Raw genomic sequence first — 16,473 nt, 5'->3', positions numbered from 1 at the left:
TTAATTTAATACAAACCACTGAAATTTCCCAGAAAATTAGCAACATTAGAAAAGAAGACTGGAGAATATTCTCCTTCATGAGCCTCATTTTAAGAATCATTGAAATGCTTTTACGTCAGAGGTGACTAGGAAAAACAAGATGACAGCAAAGAATGTTTCTGAACTGATCCAAGATGTCTGGTTTTGTGTTTTGTTATAGATGAGATAACTATAACAGCTACTGATGCCCGCTGGGTTGGAGCATGGTGGCTGGGCATTTTGATTTGTGCACTGCTGAATCTTCTCGTGGGAATACCATTTTGGTTTTTGCCCAAGTCACTTGTGAAGGAAGGTGAAACCAATGAACCTGAGGAGACAAGTGAAAAAAGAGTAACACCATTGCAAGAAAATGATAAAAATGGAACCAAACAGACCATGTATGAAATTGCTAAAGGCAAGTTATATTGGATTTATTTCCTTCTTACTTTAGTCCTAAGGTGTGAACTGTGTGTATTTGTGTAATTAAAGATGGGTCCAGGATATGCAATGCCTACTCTGTTTTCATGTCTCTGTAGCTCAAAGGATTTGTGCAGGGATTTAAAATGGCTCCTTGCAGAGGAATAAAGCTGATTTCATAGATCCAGGATCTGGACTCCTTCCTTTTCCCCTCCTGCATTTCAGGTGTATGTAGATCTTTTCTTCCCATGAGAGGGGGACTGAAATCTGGTTAGGAATATTACAACTCAGTGAGCTGTGGATAAGTTGCAGATATTAGTTTCTTGTACCCCACATTCACTGTGCAGAAAAGCAGAAAACCAACACATAACTTGTGTCTTTCTTGAATCCAACTGAAAGCCCTAAAAGGGAATTGACAGGTGCTTAAGTGTCTCAAAAAAATTAATTACTGTTGAACAAAGATGTATTCGACTCACATTTATTAATGTTACCATTAGCAGCTTGCACATCTGTGGCCTTTCAAATCTATATATCTGTAGGAGGTTATTTTTTCCTTCTTTATTTGTTGCTGGTTGGAAATGTAAGTGAATAAAACATGTCAAAGACTATCATCTTCAGAGTAGTCTCCTGATCCTGTCCTGCTCAGGGCCCTCATTTTCAGAAAGTAAGTGCCATGTGGCAGCTCCCTCTCCATCCTGCTTCCAACTGAGCCCTGAAAATTCACCATACTCAGAGTGAGTACTTAGATCTTGGCTGATGTTGAAACTTCATTTTGATGTTTATCAAAATGAAGCATCTCTTTCTGCTGTCACGTAGCCTTAAATGAATCCATGAATAAAATACTGTTCTAGTGAGGAAAGGTTCCTAACTCAGATGTGGGTCCTTACTACTCCAGGGTCCTTTCCAAGCTTATGTTTTCCTGATTATTCCCTCCCCGTGTTTCTGTGAATGTTCACTGTCCCTGAATATCTTGAATGTAGAACCTTTTCATTTCACAGAATAGTTGAGGTTGCAAGGGACTTCTGGAGCTGACCTGGTCCAACCTCTGTTCAACCACTTACTGCCTATTGACCAGGACATATTCAGACAACTTTTAATCACCAGGGATTTCAAGTTGAAACTTGATGCTTTTATAGTTAAAAATAACCCAAAATAAGATTAATTGAATAATAATAAAATTTCCTCAAGAAGCCCTGATTAAAAGTGTCACTGCCTGTGTAAATAATGCAGCCTATTTATAGTGTTTCTAACTGACTAATTTTTGCAAGATTTGCATACAGATCTTCTTCTAATGAGGTACTTGCTTACCTCTGAAAGATATACACCCATCCTAAGTGGTGCCCACTTTCAGTGAGGCCCAGTCATTGTTTTGTAGATGCTTATATTTATCTGCAGAGTTTCTTGACAATAGCTCAGCACATTAATTAACAGAGAACACTAGACAAAGGGGAATTGTGGGGCTTTTTTTATGGTTCAAATCCTGACTTAATGGGCATTAAGCAGAGAAAAGACCTCTGTAAATTAGTTTCTCAGATGCTTCCTTGGCTGAAGGTTGGATGATACAGGTTTTGAGAGGATGGTCACAGCTCTCTTCAGGCCTCTTCTTCCCCAGCAGCAAAACCCAAAATCAGTGTTCAGGTCTCTGGGGGCAGAGACCTTGTCACAGATCTATAGTACATCTGCACCCCTTTGTGCCAAATGCCGGGTGCAGGACAGGGGTTTTGATGAATGCTCTGAGGCATGAGATGAGAGAAAAGGGAGGAAAGATGGGGCAGTAGCTGCTGCTGCTGTGATTTATTATTTTTTTATAAGCACAGATTTTTTAAGTGTGAGGGTATCTTTGGGTAGAGGAGAAATGTTAGGGTACCCTGGGCTAAGCAAGTAATCTTTGGCCTGTGGTGTCTGGCAAAGCACAAGATTTAGCCTGATCCCATTCAGGACCAGTTCTGTTCCCCTCTTTCCCCCACAGCCACGCTGAGCAATGGGTCATTCTTTTCATAAAGCATCACACTAACTCATGGCATTATGTCATTCCAGATTTCATCCCCTTCCTCAAGGCTCTGTTTCACAACCCCGTGTATATGTTATTTATATGCATAACTGTGTTACAGTTCAGTGCCTTCGATGGCATGATATCCTTCATGCCCAAATATCTGGAACAGCAGTTTGGAAAATCTGCATCAGATGCCATCTTTTTAATTGGTATGTTTGAATTTTTCTTTGCTCTGTTCTATCAATTAGTGATGTCTCTATTCAAATTATCTATATTTTTACATATATACCTATGTTCATGTGTATTTACATGTACATACTAAGGTTAAATGCTTCTACATGCGAGGGATATCACGCTACAAAGCACTTTTAAATGCTGTAGGGTACACATTAATTTATAATATTTATGTAATAATTTATTGTCCTATAGAAAGGTAGAAAGGCATGACTCCAGGATAGGAGCATGTAGGACTGGGTCCTGATTCAACACTTGAGCTAGAATAGAATCTCAATGCATTTTCTGCTAAACATCTAATTTTTTGTGCAGAATTTTATAATCTAATTCGCATCTTTTGAATTGGCTCAGAAAATTCAGCTGATATGAAACTAAGCCATGTGATATTTGTGTAAAAACACTTCCAACATGTCTTTCAGTCAAAATTTGTTTCATTAAAGTATCAATCAGCAAAGAAATGCGAGAGCACATTGAGTAATCTCATCTCAAAACTGAAAGTCTGTTCCTCCTTTCTGTGATGCTCAGGGTGCATTAAGATGTACCTTAAGATGTGCACTAGATTATCTTTCTGTTGAATTTCTCAGTCAGCTGGAGAGGCTGGACTGAAACCATATAATTTTTTTCTTGTTTTTTTTTTTTGAGTTGGACCTAGAGTTCAACTCTAGATTGCAATTTTCCAATTAATAATTTCAGTCCTACCCTGTAGCTCACTCCCCAAGCAGTTCTCACCTGCTGTTGACTTTGGCAGAGGTTTTGGGTGTGAAAGGAAATTAGCAGGGACCCATTTCTGACTGTAGTTAAGTTATTCAGTCACAGGCACTCTTTGATTCTTTGCCAAACACAACCTTCTCTAACAGCAGCTGCAGTAGCTACTTCTTTATCTACCTTATAGTAGAGCAGCTTTGATGGTCTCCTTTATTTTAACATGGAAGTTTCACTTGTTTAAATAGGTGTTTACAACTTACCAGTTCTATGCGTTGGGTATTTTTCCGGAGGCTTATTCATGAAGAAATTCAAGATAAATATCTATCAGGCTGCGAACATAGCGTTTTGGGTATCTTTACTGGAATACCTTCTCTACTTTGCTGCCTATTGGACTGTCTGTGACACCTCACCAGTTGCTGGTCTAACAGTTTCCTATCAAGGGTATGTTCTTTGAGACTCAAGAGGACTTCAGTCTTAAGACACCAGGATGATATTTCTGGTCAAGAATCTGCCAGGGGCTCCATTTTATTTTCCTATTCTAAATTCTCAAGACTTTTTGCTTGCATGAGGCAGTAGGTCTGTTTTCTGTTATCTCTGTTTCAAACAATAAAAGTGCATTAAAATGGATATCCATGTAAAGACAATTGCATGTCCATATTAATTCTTTTACGAATACAATTAGTAAAATCATGTAATTGCAGGTGAAAATAAAAATTGTTGGTCAAACCAGGCATACATGAGTGCAATTTCAGAATAAGAGAGGAAAAGATCCCCTTCTTAATCTTACACCGGTTTACTCGAATTTCATTACTGTCAAGTTATCAGAGGATATTTTATCTGCAGTTTCTTGATTTGAAGCCTGCCATTCATTAATCACCGGGAATCATAGAAGGGTTTGGGCTGGAAGGTACCTTAAAGATCTTCTGTTTCCAACCTCCCTGGCATGGGCAGGGACACCTTCCATTAGACCAGGTTGGGTTGTGTGTCTGTAAAATGGACATGGAGGTGTAGATGGAACTCTTATGGACAATCAAGGACATACATGCCATAGATGAGAAAAATGCTGTAGGGTACACATTAATTTATAATATGAATGTAATATAATACGACTTACTGTCCTATAGAAAGGTAGAAAGGCATGACTTCAGGATAGGAGCATGTAGGACTGGGTCCTGATTCGACACTTGAGCTAGAATAGAATCTCAAGCATTGCAGAAGGTTACTGTGGCTATTTCATTATTGAAATATTTATTCATCTTCTAAATGTGTTTCAGAATAGAACAAGTTTCATATGCTGAAAATACTCTACTGGCTGGATGCAACATGGATTGTGATTGCCCACTTAAAATATGGGACCCTGTTTGTGGGAACAATGGAATCACTTATGTGTCACCTTGTCTTGCTGGGTGTAAATCCTCAAGAGGAACTGGAAGAAGTGTGGTAAAGCATACATTTTATTGTACCGTAGCTATGAACTATAGTAAGTGACAAATAATTATACCAATATATGGTGGGGAATATCCATGCACATTTGATTGAATATATAAGGTGAGAGATTTGAACAAATTCATTGAGTAGCACCAGAAATTTCAAAATGAATATGAAAACTAGTTTAAGTTTAAATTAAAAAATATAATGAAGAAGAGTGCTTCTCTACTAAGAATTAAAGGAATCTTAAATGCTTAACATGGAGTGAGAAATTATTCTGAAGGTATTGCCAGTTGGGAACCTGAGTGCCCAAGAACATTTCAGCCAAAATGATAGTCTATAGCATGGACTTAATAATCTCTTTTACCCTGTAGATTTAAACAAGTAACCAGGTATTTCAGAGCTTCTATCCCCACATACAGGGGATGGCTGGACCTGTGCCTGGCAGTCTGGGAGAGAGGCCACAGTGCAGTGCTGCTCATGAGTGACGATCTCAAGTGCAGGAGACAGTGAGCTGGGTGCCAGCAGAGTGTGGGTTTGCCACTCAGTGTGTGAGTTTGGACAATCTGTGTGATTAAAACACTCTTATGACAGGTATTTGAAAACTGCACCTGTGTCGCAGCCTCAGGGTTTTCATCTCAAAACATCTCTGCAACTCTGGGCCAGTGTGATGGACATGAAAACTGTGACAAGATGCTCCATTATTTTTTAATATTGACATTAGTCTGCAGCTTCATTTTTTCCTTAGCAGCCATGCCTGGATACATGGTCTTAATAAGGTACGGTAAAATTTCCTTGCCTTAAGAAATCTACTGGACTTTTTATTTTGAGGTTTTAATTCTCCAGGGAATTAAAAGTTGCTTAGTTTGCTTATGGAAGGAGGAAGAGGAGAGAAATCTTATGTCATTTCTGTGCTGCTAAGCTTTAGTGTCATGTCAGCTTTATAATCTGATGTTGCTTCTGGCTATCAGCTTTATCCTGAATTAATGCAGGACCACTGAATCAGGGCACTGGGACATTGAGTGGTGTGTGATACCCATGTGTTTATCAATCACAGGAACGTGATGTTGATTAAGGCACAGCTACCTGGCACTTTGTGTTGGCCTTGGTACAAGTGGAGGGTGCCTTGACAGAAGCTTTTCCTTTTGTGATTTGGCAGTTCTAGATAAGGAACTTTTCAGCAATCGCCTAATGAACGTAACTCTTTCAACGACTGCTCTTACTAGAATGGTTTGGGCTTAATGTGATGAAGAACTTGATTTAAAAAAAGGGTTAAATAGCTCTTATTAATGTCACCTCTACTAATAAGTGTAAAATGCAATTATCATACAGGTCTCTAAAGCCTGAAGAGAAATCATTTGGAGTGGGTATCCATGGACTGGCTTCAAGAGTATTTGGTAAGAAAATACCTAACACACTTCAGAAGAGCAGCTAGAGCTGACCTAGAGTTAGAGAAGGGTCACATCAGGGCTATGGGCATGGCACAGGAGTCATTGCTTCTATGGAGTGCCTTTGATTGGGAAGAATTTAGGATTTTTTTACAGATCTCAGCAGCATGGCAAAGTAGAACAGCTTGCAGTTTGCATTTTTTTTATACTGGGTAATAGGCTGGTACCTTGGTATGACCCCAGTCAGAATCTAAGCACTATGCATCCACTTACTCTCCTCCCACATGGAATAGGGAGGAGAGTTGGAAAAACGGTAGAACACGCAGGTTAAGAGAAGAACAGTTTAGTAATGGAAATAAAGAAAAATAAAATAATAATAGGAAAAATAGAGGAATAAAACAAAAGAAAAAAAAGTGATGCAGAATAAAATTGTGTGTGATCTGTTGACCAATACCCATCCCATCCCCAAGCAGCAGTTGGTCCCTCCTTGCCACTTCTGTCCAGTCTGTATACTAAGCACGACATTCCAGATTATGGAATATCCCTTTGGCCAGTTTGGGTCAGCTGTCCTGGCTGTTCCCCCCCATGGTTTCCTGCGCAGCTCCTCACTAACAAAACATGAGACACAAAAAACTCCTTGATGTAAGCACTCCTGAGCAGCAACTAGAACATCACTGTGTTATTAGCATTATTCTCCTATTAAATCCAAAACACAGCACTGCACCCGCTGCTTAGAAGAAAATTAACTGTATTCCAGCAGAAACCAGGACATGGGACTACATCTGCTGCTTGTTGGAATGCCATGTGGCATTCCTTCATTCTTGCTTATTGTTTATGTTTATTGAAGGCAGCATTGTCTCTCAGTGATTAGAGAAAATGTTGAGTTCTGAATAGGAAACACTGTCCATACTGTAGCATGTGGATATTGTTTAACAGGCCACAGGGAAGAAAATCTTTGGTTGAGGGTAGGTGGATGAGGAAGAAGAGAGAGCATAAGATATATAGAGAACGTGGCTCATGCTGCAAGAGGACAGTACAGATGAAGTAGCTGACAAACAGCATAGGCTCTGTAGCGTAGCTGATAACCAGAAGAAAACTGCTATTCACAGAAATGTTGCTAATATCCTTTTTAGCTGGAATTCCATCTCCCATTTATTTTGGAGCTTTGATAGATACCACTTGCTTGAAGTGGGGTACTATGACTTGTGGCAGAGAAGGAGCATGTAGGATGTATGATATTGTCACATACAGGTATATTTTCTACTTTATTTTAATTTCTCCTTCTTACTCTATTATTGCACGCATAGAGATGTAATTTTATGCACTTTATGTCTTCCTAGTAGACAAACTGCTCCTGTGTTAGAGACGTGACATAATTTTCTTTGGCATTGGCTTTATTTGTCAAGTGCCACCTTTGACACAGACATTGGAAAAACCTTCGAACAGCAATGTGCTGGTGCCATAATATTCAATAATAACCTTTCATGAGAACAAGCCTTAAAAACACTGAATTATGATAAAGTTACTGAAAAGCAGCAAGCTTACGTGGGAAAAAGTTTTAATGGGTGACTGCAAATTCTTTGAACAGAAAATGGTTGAAAGACTACTTGAATTTAAAAAGAGAAGAAGTTTCTAGAGAAGATACAGTAACTCAAGTTGGAAATTGGCCCAGAATACCTCACCTCATGTTTTTATAGTCCTTCAAGGATTGTTGTGGGATTTTTAAAGAAAAATCTAGTTGAACTTGTGGCCTCATACTAATTCCTTTTAATAATGTGTTGAGGTTGATTTGGAAGAATATTCCTATGAATATCTAGAAATTTTAACCAGGTAGTCTGATCCCTTTCAGGACTCTCTCTTTTCCCTATGGATAAAGCCATAAGAGTACCAGGTGCCTGACTTCACTGGCTAAATTGTTTGCCTGAAACTGGGAGATGTAAAAGGCCATTTCGCTGACTGACATATTCTCTGTTCTCCTATTCTCATCCTCTGTGAGATCCAAAAGGATCAGGGCACAAGCTTTAGACTGGCTGTGTAATTTTCACAAAACAGTGTTTGCTGAATAGTTTTGTACTTTTTTACAAATGCATATATTTAATGAAACTCATGATTTATTTCAGGTGGCTCTATCTTGGCCTGCCAGCAGTGTTACGTGGAGTGTCCTACATCCCAAGTACACTAATTCTCCTCCTTCTAAAGAAGAAACTGAAATCTGAAAAGCCAATCTTATTGAATGCACCAATAGAAATGCAGGATAAAGAGCAAGAAGCAGTGAAATAGCATTTCACAGAAGGACATGTTGGGGAAAAAACATTGCACTGTAAATATTGGATATATCCTTGTGAAGAATTTTGTACTTTAACTAACGAACACTTGGACAGAGATTAATAGAATTACACGTAGTTTTATCCTAATTATATTATAAAAGTATCAGTTTGTAAACACAAGGCATGGGAAAAAATGTGTTTGGTACAAAAGAAAAAGGACTAGAAATAAGAAAACTTATGAAATGCCAGGTTTGAGTTCTCTGAGCAAAGGGCTATGAAGCAGAAACATATGCATTCAGACCTGGTTCACTGAAAATAGAGAGAGTTTTGTGTTTGACTCCAGGTGATGCCAGATTTCATCTTGGAATTCTCCCACGGTTTCTGTCAGAGTCTCTCTCTTTGACTGTAGACAGGATTTGTGGCTTCTTCAGGCCCCATTTTCCATATTATTTAATGATATTATTCGTCCTTTCAGGCAGGGATTATTTGTTATTCTGCATAGTACAGGTGGTTAAAATACTGGAAACCTGGTTTATGACATGTCTGGGTGTTTTGGCAATAATAATAAATTTAAAAATTACATTTTTAAAAAATGCCGTGTTATGGTGATGTTTCAAGATTTGCGTAGAGCATTGACAAGGAAAGGTCATCAGGATTCGTTACTTCCGTTACCTGCTGCCCTGGGATGTCTTAAATATTTAAGGAAGAAACCCTAAATGTCTCAGGTAAAAAAAAAGTAAAGGAAACCCTGCTAATAAAAGTCATACAAGGTGTCTCTGTGGTTTAGTGCATCCATGTTTAGCATCTGATTTGGCACTGCCTCTTATTTGGCCCCAGTGCAAAGAACCCTTAGGTCTGTCTGCCAGTGTCCATGCAATGACTTCCTGAGGCTTTTTATTACAGGTCCTGGTTATTATTCCCTACTGGATAAGGCATGGAGGGAGTTTGTGGAATGACCACAGACCAATGCTCCAGTACCTGCAAATATTTCCTACTTATTTATTCTATATGGCACAGACCTGCTCCCATTCAAACCACCTGGGGCCTTCTGCAGCCACCAAAAAAAGGGAAGGGTATTTTGCCACAGTAGTTCATTAGTTCAGTTACAATCTCTTTGCTTCAAGGTGTCTTATTGATACCATATGTGTGTGTGCTTGGAATTGCTTCCTGTCCTTGTGGAATCAGTGAGAAAAGATCCATTTCCTCCCACAGAGCAGGAAATCAGCTTCATAATTTGAAGTTTCTTCAAATAAAAGTGATCCTTAAAACTAATTCTTTTGAAAAGATGTCATAGCCCCTGTCTCCCTGAACAGGTATAACATGGGGAAGGGGAATGGAAGAAAGATAAACATGATGCAGTCAGGAACAGAGCAGAACAGATAATTCAGCTCCCTATTTAACCACAGATCTCCCAGAAGCTTTGCGGACATCTGAAGCTGATTTTGAGCATTGCTCTTGCTAGCATGGGGTACTCACTGAAAGCCATCATTCTTCCTTGTGGTTATATTCTTCCAAAGCTGGAGTTAAAAATCCTTTACAGACATTTAGTCACAGCTTGGTGCCAAGGTAACCTGGGAAACATGAAAAGTTACAGAGCACCAGAATTTCACAGCCGTGGGAAACAAAAGGACTTTGTTAAGCAGGCAAATCTGTGCCACATAAATAGAGCACTGCCAAAGGGTCAGACCTAGTTAACTCACTGTGTTTTGAAGTGGAAGGAAGCAGATAGGAACGTTTCCAAGTTTTAAAATTAGCATTTCAGCAGGAACATTTCCAAGTCTTGAATTTAGCATTTCAGTAGATATATTAATGTTGTGTTTAATTGCTCTGGTTCATCTGCCTGAGAGCGTAGCAGTGAAAAAGGCCAGGTTCCCCAGGGGCTCTGCTGCCCAGACTGTGCATCCAGGTAGGCAGTGCTGGATGGGTGATGCCTCCTTAGAGAAGCTTCTGGGCATAAACCTGTGGTGGGAACATTGCATCTCCAGAGCAAAACCAGGAAACAGAGAGTGCAGGTTGTGCCAAGGTGATCCTCATGAATCCGGTATGATATGCCATGCCTGGTACAACAGACACTCCTAGGATTGGGTTGTGAGGTCAGAAAATTACTCTTAAAGCTAGTCCTTCAAATGTAAAGCCAAGCTTTAGACTGGCTTCCTTCAAGTTTTAACAAGCTGACTGTGATTCAGCAAAACTGTTTAAACACGTGCTTTAAAGTGATTGGCCTTATTGATGTTTATTGTTTAAATAAGTGCTGTTGGATATTTTGAGACTGAACCCCAAACAGACACAGTTGTGACCCCCATTTGAACAGAGGTGGGTTACAGAAGGTACTCAGAGGGCATTCATTGTGCTTGAATGTTTGGTCTGGTCCTGGTCTGATGTTTCAAGCACCAAGACCTGTGTCAGCACTGTGGGTAGCACAAGTCACAAATGGGAATAATGGCAGTAGAAGTAACAGTGCTCTAAAGTTTATTAAGCAACAACATACGAATATCTGGGTTGATGAAGTCCAATATGAAATTATAAAAATGAGTGTCAGGTTTCTGAGTGCCTGAGAGCCCAGCAGACAGCCAACACAGTACAACCAACTACATCTTTGTCACTAAAGTTTCAACCCAGGAAAGAGCACTCAAGAGCTGAATTTTGATCCTTGAGCCTACCAAGTGGAAGGCTGGGTGTTGATGCCTGGATACGGATGCTCTCAAACACTGAGAAACAAAAACTTGAAGTTTTTCAGGCAATGTGATGATCTTGGAGGTATTTAAAAGGCAATGTTACACAAACTGTGCACACAAGTGTTTATCTAGCATTTTAACATGTATTCATCTAGCATTTTGTACTCAAGGTCTTTTGTAATGACCCTTGATGTTCCATTGGGGTGTTTTTTGACTGTGATCAGCTGTTGAGCCATCATTTTCAAAGAAAGAACAAGTCTTCAGTCTCACTGAAAAATGTCAGTGCTTTGTAAAATGCACATCTCTGTGCATGAGCAGGCTATGTGTTTTATAATTTGTTTTCATTATTTTTATTTTGTCTGTATTTTAATTTCATCAGCTTTTAATTGCCAAGTCTCTCATTATTTTAGTCTAACCTGTATCCTAAAAAATACTGTGTCTGGTATAACCTTCATTGCAGCCCTGCTGCTTCCAACTTTTAAGAATTGAAACCTTTACAATTAAACATTTCTGGATATGCATATTGCCCAAGCTATGATCATGATTGTTTTTTTTCTTGACAGGAAATTACTCATTTGGGAGGAAAATATGTTACCTGGCAAGCTGATTTTAATTAGTGGACAGAAGGGAGGTGTGATGACCAAAGCTGCATCCTTACACTATAATTTGGTTGAGGTCAAGTCTGATTGTGATATGATGCTGGCTTTGTGTTTGTGATACAAACATATATTAACACGTGTAGTCTGTGAACACATGAGGATTACAATTTTGGGTAAGTATTACTGACAGCTTAAGTTTACTTTCTTTTTCTGTAGTTTCATCTATGGTGAACAGCGGGCTGTTTTTCTAATCTTTCTATCTCAAGTGGAGTTTAGCAGCTGACTCTTCCCTACAGACTCTTCTCATCAAAGCAAATCATGGTACCAGCAGCTAATTCAGCCTGTGGCTGTGGAGAGGAGCACCCTGAGAATAGCTGGGATGGGATTTGGCGTGCAAAGAAGCCAGATCACTTTTTAGTTTATGTAAGTCTGGTCACATGATACAAACTGGCTATATCCAGCAACAAGTTCTGGGCTACTGCTGGTTTTTTTTTTCACACAGAATTGTTGTTAGTCTTTTCCTTTCTTAACAAGGCATAAAGTGTTCCCAGTAACGATGGTTGGGATTTTGAACTTCCTTTGTTTAGGACTTTCTCTGAGAATGTAGAAAATTACTTGGTAATTGCCCCTCTCTTGCTTTGTCCAGGGAATCAAGGACATACATTTCTTAAATCACAGCAGACTAAATCACAGGACAAAACAGAGGATCCCTTTGGAAGGCGAAATCTTAGGTGTTGCAATGCCTGACTTCCCTTCTAGAAGAGACCATTTGGTAGCTCCAGGCCAGAAGTGTGCCTATTAATTTCCAGCAGAGGTGCTCAGGGGATACAAGCACACTGTGCTCAGGGCTTTTGCTCATGTGTGTGACCAAGGCTGGCAACTTGCTGGATCCTTACAGCCTGGGCAGAGCAAGAGGAAGGCCCTTACATGGAGGGCAGAAAGCCCCATTACAGGTGGGAAATGGTGGTTTAAAAGAAATAGTTCATTCCAGAGGTTTTGCTTTCTAAAATGCCTCGGCTCCCTGCATTGGTCAAAAGGCTGCCTGGCTTTGTGAGGTTATCATTTAAATGGTTCCAAAACCAGCTTTGGAAAAAACAAACTTCTCATTTGAGGTTAATGAGACACAGAGAGGGCCAGTTCATGCTGTACCTTTGCTGTTACTATTGTTTCAAAGCAGATGGCCAGAGTGCAGGCAGCTGCATGCTGGCTGGTACACCATGGTTTTTCCTTCTTTGCAAGAAAACTTTCTGATATAAAGACAGAATCATATATAAAACGAGCTTAAGGTTCTGCAGAAATTTTCAGAATTTAGAAAAAATTGCCAAGAGGGCACAAGACTCGTGGGGTTTGTTTGTTTGCTTGTTTTGTTTTGTTTTGTTTTGCTTTTGGTGGTGGTGGTGATGTAGCTTTCTACCTCACATTGTAGCTCTGAATGTTCTTCCTGGTGAGTCTGTATAATAGGATAGCAGGATTTGCAATGTTGCTGCTGCTACTTTGACAGTTCTACTTCCATGACTGGGATTTTGCAGGAACATTCCTTTCAGATGTGTTTTTATATATATATATATATATATATATATATATATATATATATATATTTGTGTCTGTGTGTGTGTGTGTATATATATCTATATATGCACGCAGACCCAAACAGACTTGTTTCAGACAGAGACAGCCTTTTTATGCTGTCCTTCAATTTTCCAGCATTACAATTTAACAGATGGAGTCTAATAAAGGACTTCCCTTTTCATTTTCCTTCCTTTCCTGTAGAAGCCTGGCATCTGAAATCCTGTCTTGGGTGCTAGAGAAGTTATTTCTAAGTTCAAATATAGGAAAGACAAAACTATTCATTGTTTCCAAGTTCCTCTGTTAATTTATCATGCTATGTTTTCAGGTCAGAAAGGCCTGAGCAGCAGAGGCTGGGTTCAGCTATAAGCTGTCCTCACAGAGACCTTGAGATCCAGTATAATATTTTCCTTTGTTAATTAGACAAGTCAATGTAGAGAAGAGAAGAGCTGGTATTTCTCCAAATCTTACTTCTGTATGAACATCAGGAACTTGATACTATACACACACAGAGTCAGACAGTGGTATTGTTAAGAAAAAGAATTACAACTTCAGTAAATACCTGGGGACATGAAGGGTGGTAAGTGTGGGAGAGCTGTTTTCCTTTGGTACTGCAGGCTGATAAATAGCAGAGAAACCCGTATTACACAGAAGCCCTTCTGGTTCTGAGGGTGATCTATTGCAGTCATTCAGTGTAGGTGGTGTAATTGGTACCAACCTCACTTCTCTGCTGTGTGAATTTTTCACAGTGTGTGTAACACCAAGGAGAGAGGAGCCTATACAGGGCTGCAGTTCAGTCCTCCAGGTGCAGAGATCACTGATAGGGAATTACTCTGTGAAATTCAAAGGCCTGAGTGCCCTAAATGACAGCTGAACTCTCAATGCTAATTTGCATTTTTAAAATCACAAACTCACAATAACAGTTTTAAATAAAGAGACAGGAAGAGAGAGTACCAAGATTCAGGTTAGTCTGAATATACCTTTAGTTTAAAAAAAGTAAACAGGTAGGAGAAGAGGTACCAAGAGGTACCAAGAGAGGTACCATTTAGCTTGTGTTTGCATGGAAAGGGATCCAGATAACTCCCTGGTGCGCAGTGAAGAAAAACTGCTTCCCCAGAGTTTTGGGCTGGCAGATAATTCTCTGGGATAAAAGGTGTTGCCTGTGGTCACTGGAAAGGGAGGGCAATAAGCAGAGGGTGCTGTGGCTGACATCCCTGGCACTGACACTACAGCAGGAGAGAAAACATCTGGTGCATCTGCTTCGGGTATAACAATTGCACTGCAAGCTGCAAATGGGAGCTCTGGGGCTGTCAAAGCGGATTTAAACTCCTGTCCCTTTATAGTGCTCATGCTGGAGAATGCAGGCAGGGATGGTAAGGAACAGAGGGCAACAATTTAGTGTCCCAGGCCTCTAATTCTTGTACTGACCAAGTTGGTTTAACACTTTTGACTTTATAAATCGAGTACAGTAAATAAATTACATTCCTTACCATCAGTAAAGTATTATTTCTTGGCACATATTTATTGATGTTTGCCAAGTCAAATTTTAAAATATAGGTGGCATGACTTCTATTACTTCTCTGGAGATTGTTTTATACTCTGTTAATTTTGTTCTCTTGGAACCTTTCCCAGTGTGTCACAAGCACCCTGTAATGTTAATTTTTTATTTTAATATAGAGTTTCCCATCCAATTTAACTTTATTTTTTTTCTCTTTGATATTTTTACATTCTTCAGGTATTTACAAGTGCCAATCTCCCTAAAGTAAGGCTGTAAATTCTCTGTGTGTACTAGGTACATTATGATTTGTCTCAAGAATGCATGAAATTTGTGTCATGCTCCATATCCTATTGCTCTGAAAACTGCTTCTTGGTGGCCTTTTGTTTTGCTTCCTTGAAAAATGGCTTATTGTATATTGCTTTAACATTTAGATACTGGGTGAATTTTTTACCTTTGAGATTTTTCAATAATTTGGGACATTAACAAAACAAAAAGCAAAGAACTATTTTTTGCAAATTGGATTGTCATTGGTCCTATGTAGCTGAGTGTCAGAAACTTGTCTCAGGGACTCCTGTTTTTGCTTTACAGAACTTCTGTAAAGAACAAAGAAAAAAACAAAGAAACATGGGTGAAAAAGAACCATGCTGCTTCCTGCAGTGGAATACCAAAACAGTGATTAGAGCTCTAGCTGTGTCAGTGATACCTATGACTTTTCTTCCAGATCATAGAGGGTGATATCTTTACATTCCTCAGTAGAAGAAAGAAATTCCCGTGGGATGTTTGCCTAAGTTTATGCTGTACAACAATGTTAATGATAGTTCACAATATGTTTGCTTTAGTTAGTTCTCATGTAAAAACCCAGCTTGCTCAAAACCAATTACTGAAACTAATGCTTAAAAAATTCTTAAGTAATGTTAAAACTATTCTAACGAATGGTTTTATTGAAAAACAAAACTCTACGTAAAATATTTTTTCAAAAACTGACTGTAAGAAAAGCAGCCTTCTTTGGAACTGCAAAGGGAAGTACGGATCTGAGATAATTTAGGAAATATTTTCCTTGAAGCTTCCCACATCCCTCTCTTTTTAAGCGAAAGTACAAAGTTTTAAGTTTTCTTTAATGACTTTTGAAACACCCTTTAGTAGAAAAACAGCTCTAGGTTTCATAAGTAATAATAGTCTTGCATATAAAAGTACTTTAAGATTTCTTCATATTTTAAAAAAGTGAAGGTAAGTTTATAATATCCAAATATACAAACAAATTTGTATTGAGATGTTCCTTCTACATTTTCCACCAAGGACAAAATGAATACTTTTTAAGAATTATTTAATAAGTTGTTATTATCGTACTTTTGAATACAAGAGCTGGCTAGCCCTTAAACAACCACTACTTTGATAAGCCATAGCTGTGTAGGCCCATCATAATGCTCACAAGAGTTCTTCCTATGACTTTGGTCAAATTTACTGGAATCCAGGGGATTTGCACTCTTCTCGCGGCAGGGAATTTCTCCTGTTACCACCCACGGGGAGATAAGATTGAAAGTGTACTCCTTGCACAGATATGCTACTGGAAGTGCCCAGAGGTAGCTATTTACAAGTGGAGGGCTTCTCTCCACTGCTGCTCTGCTCATGAAGGCACTAGCACACTTTGTGAGCCAGCTCCCTGCTCCTTTTACCCCAGCTCAGGC

At 39.2% G+C, this 16,473-nt stretch overlaps 1 protein-coding gene across 7 annotated transcripts in view; it reads left to right on the top strand.

Moving 5' to 3' along the window:
• LOC121675168 (solute carrier organic anion transporter family member 1A2-like) overlaps positions 1-11,651 on the top strand; it is a 47,623-nt gene extending 35,972 nt beyond the window's left edge. For all 7 annotated transcript variants that reach the window (XM_042050313.1, XM_042050312.1, XM_042050317.1 and 4 more), the window contains 8 exons: positions 200-433; positions 2,473-2,637; positions 3,613-3,808; positions 4,642-4,807; positions 5,390-5,574; positions 6,128-6,192; positions 7,317-7,434; positions 8,304-11,651. In XM_042050313.1, the coding sequence (XP_041906247.1) occupies positions 200-433; positions 2,473-2,637; positions 3,613-3,808; positions 4,642-4,807; positions 5,390-5,574; positions 6,128-6,192; positions 7,317-7,434; positions 8,304-8,463 (1,289 nt within the window). In that variant the 3' untranslated portion in view covers positions 8,464-11,651. The remainder of the gene's footprint in view (positions 1-199; positions 434-2,472; positions 2,638-3,612; positions 3,809-4,641; positions 4,808-5,389; positions 5,575-6,127; positions 6,193-7,316; positions 7,435-8,303) is intronic.
• The last annotated feature ends 4,822 nt before the right edge of the window (positions 11,652-16,473 follow it).

This window comes from Corvus kubaryi, unplaced genomic scaffold (genome assembly GCF_017639235.1).
Source record: "Corvus kubaryi isolate FWS band 111438036 unplaced genomic scaffold, C.kubaryi_AGA036_p1.0 72, whole genome shotgun sequence".
Classification (NCBI taxonomy): Eukaryota; Metazoa; Chordata; class Aves; order Passeriformes; family Corvidae; genus Corvus; species Corvus kubaryi.
This window is presented reverse-complemented; position numbering and strand designations above follow the sequence as displayed.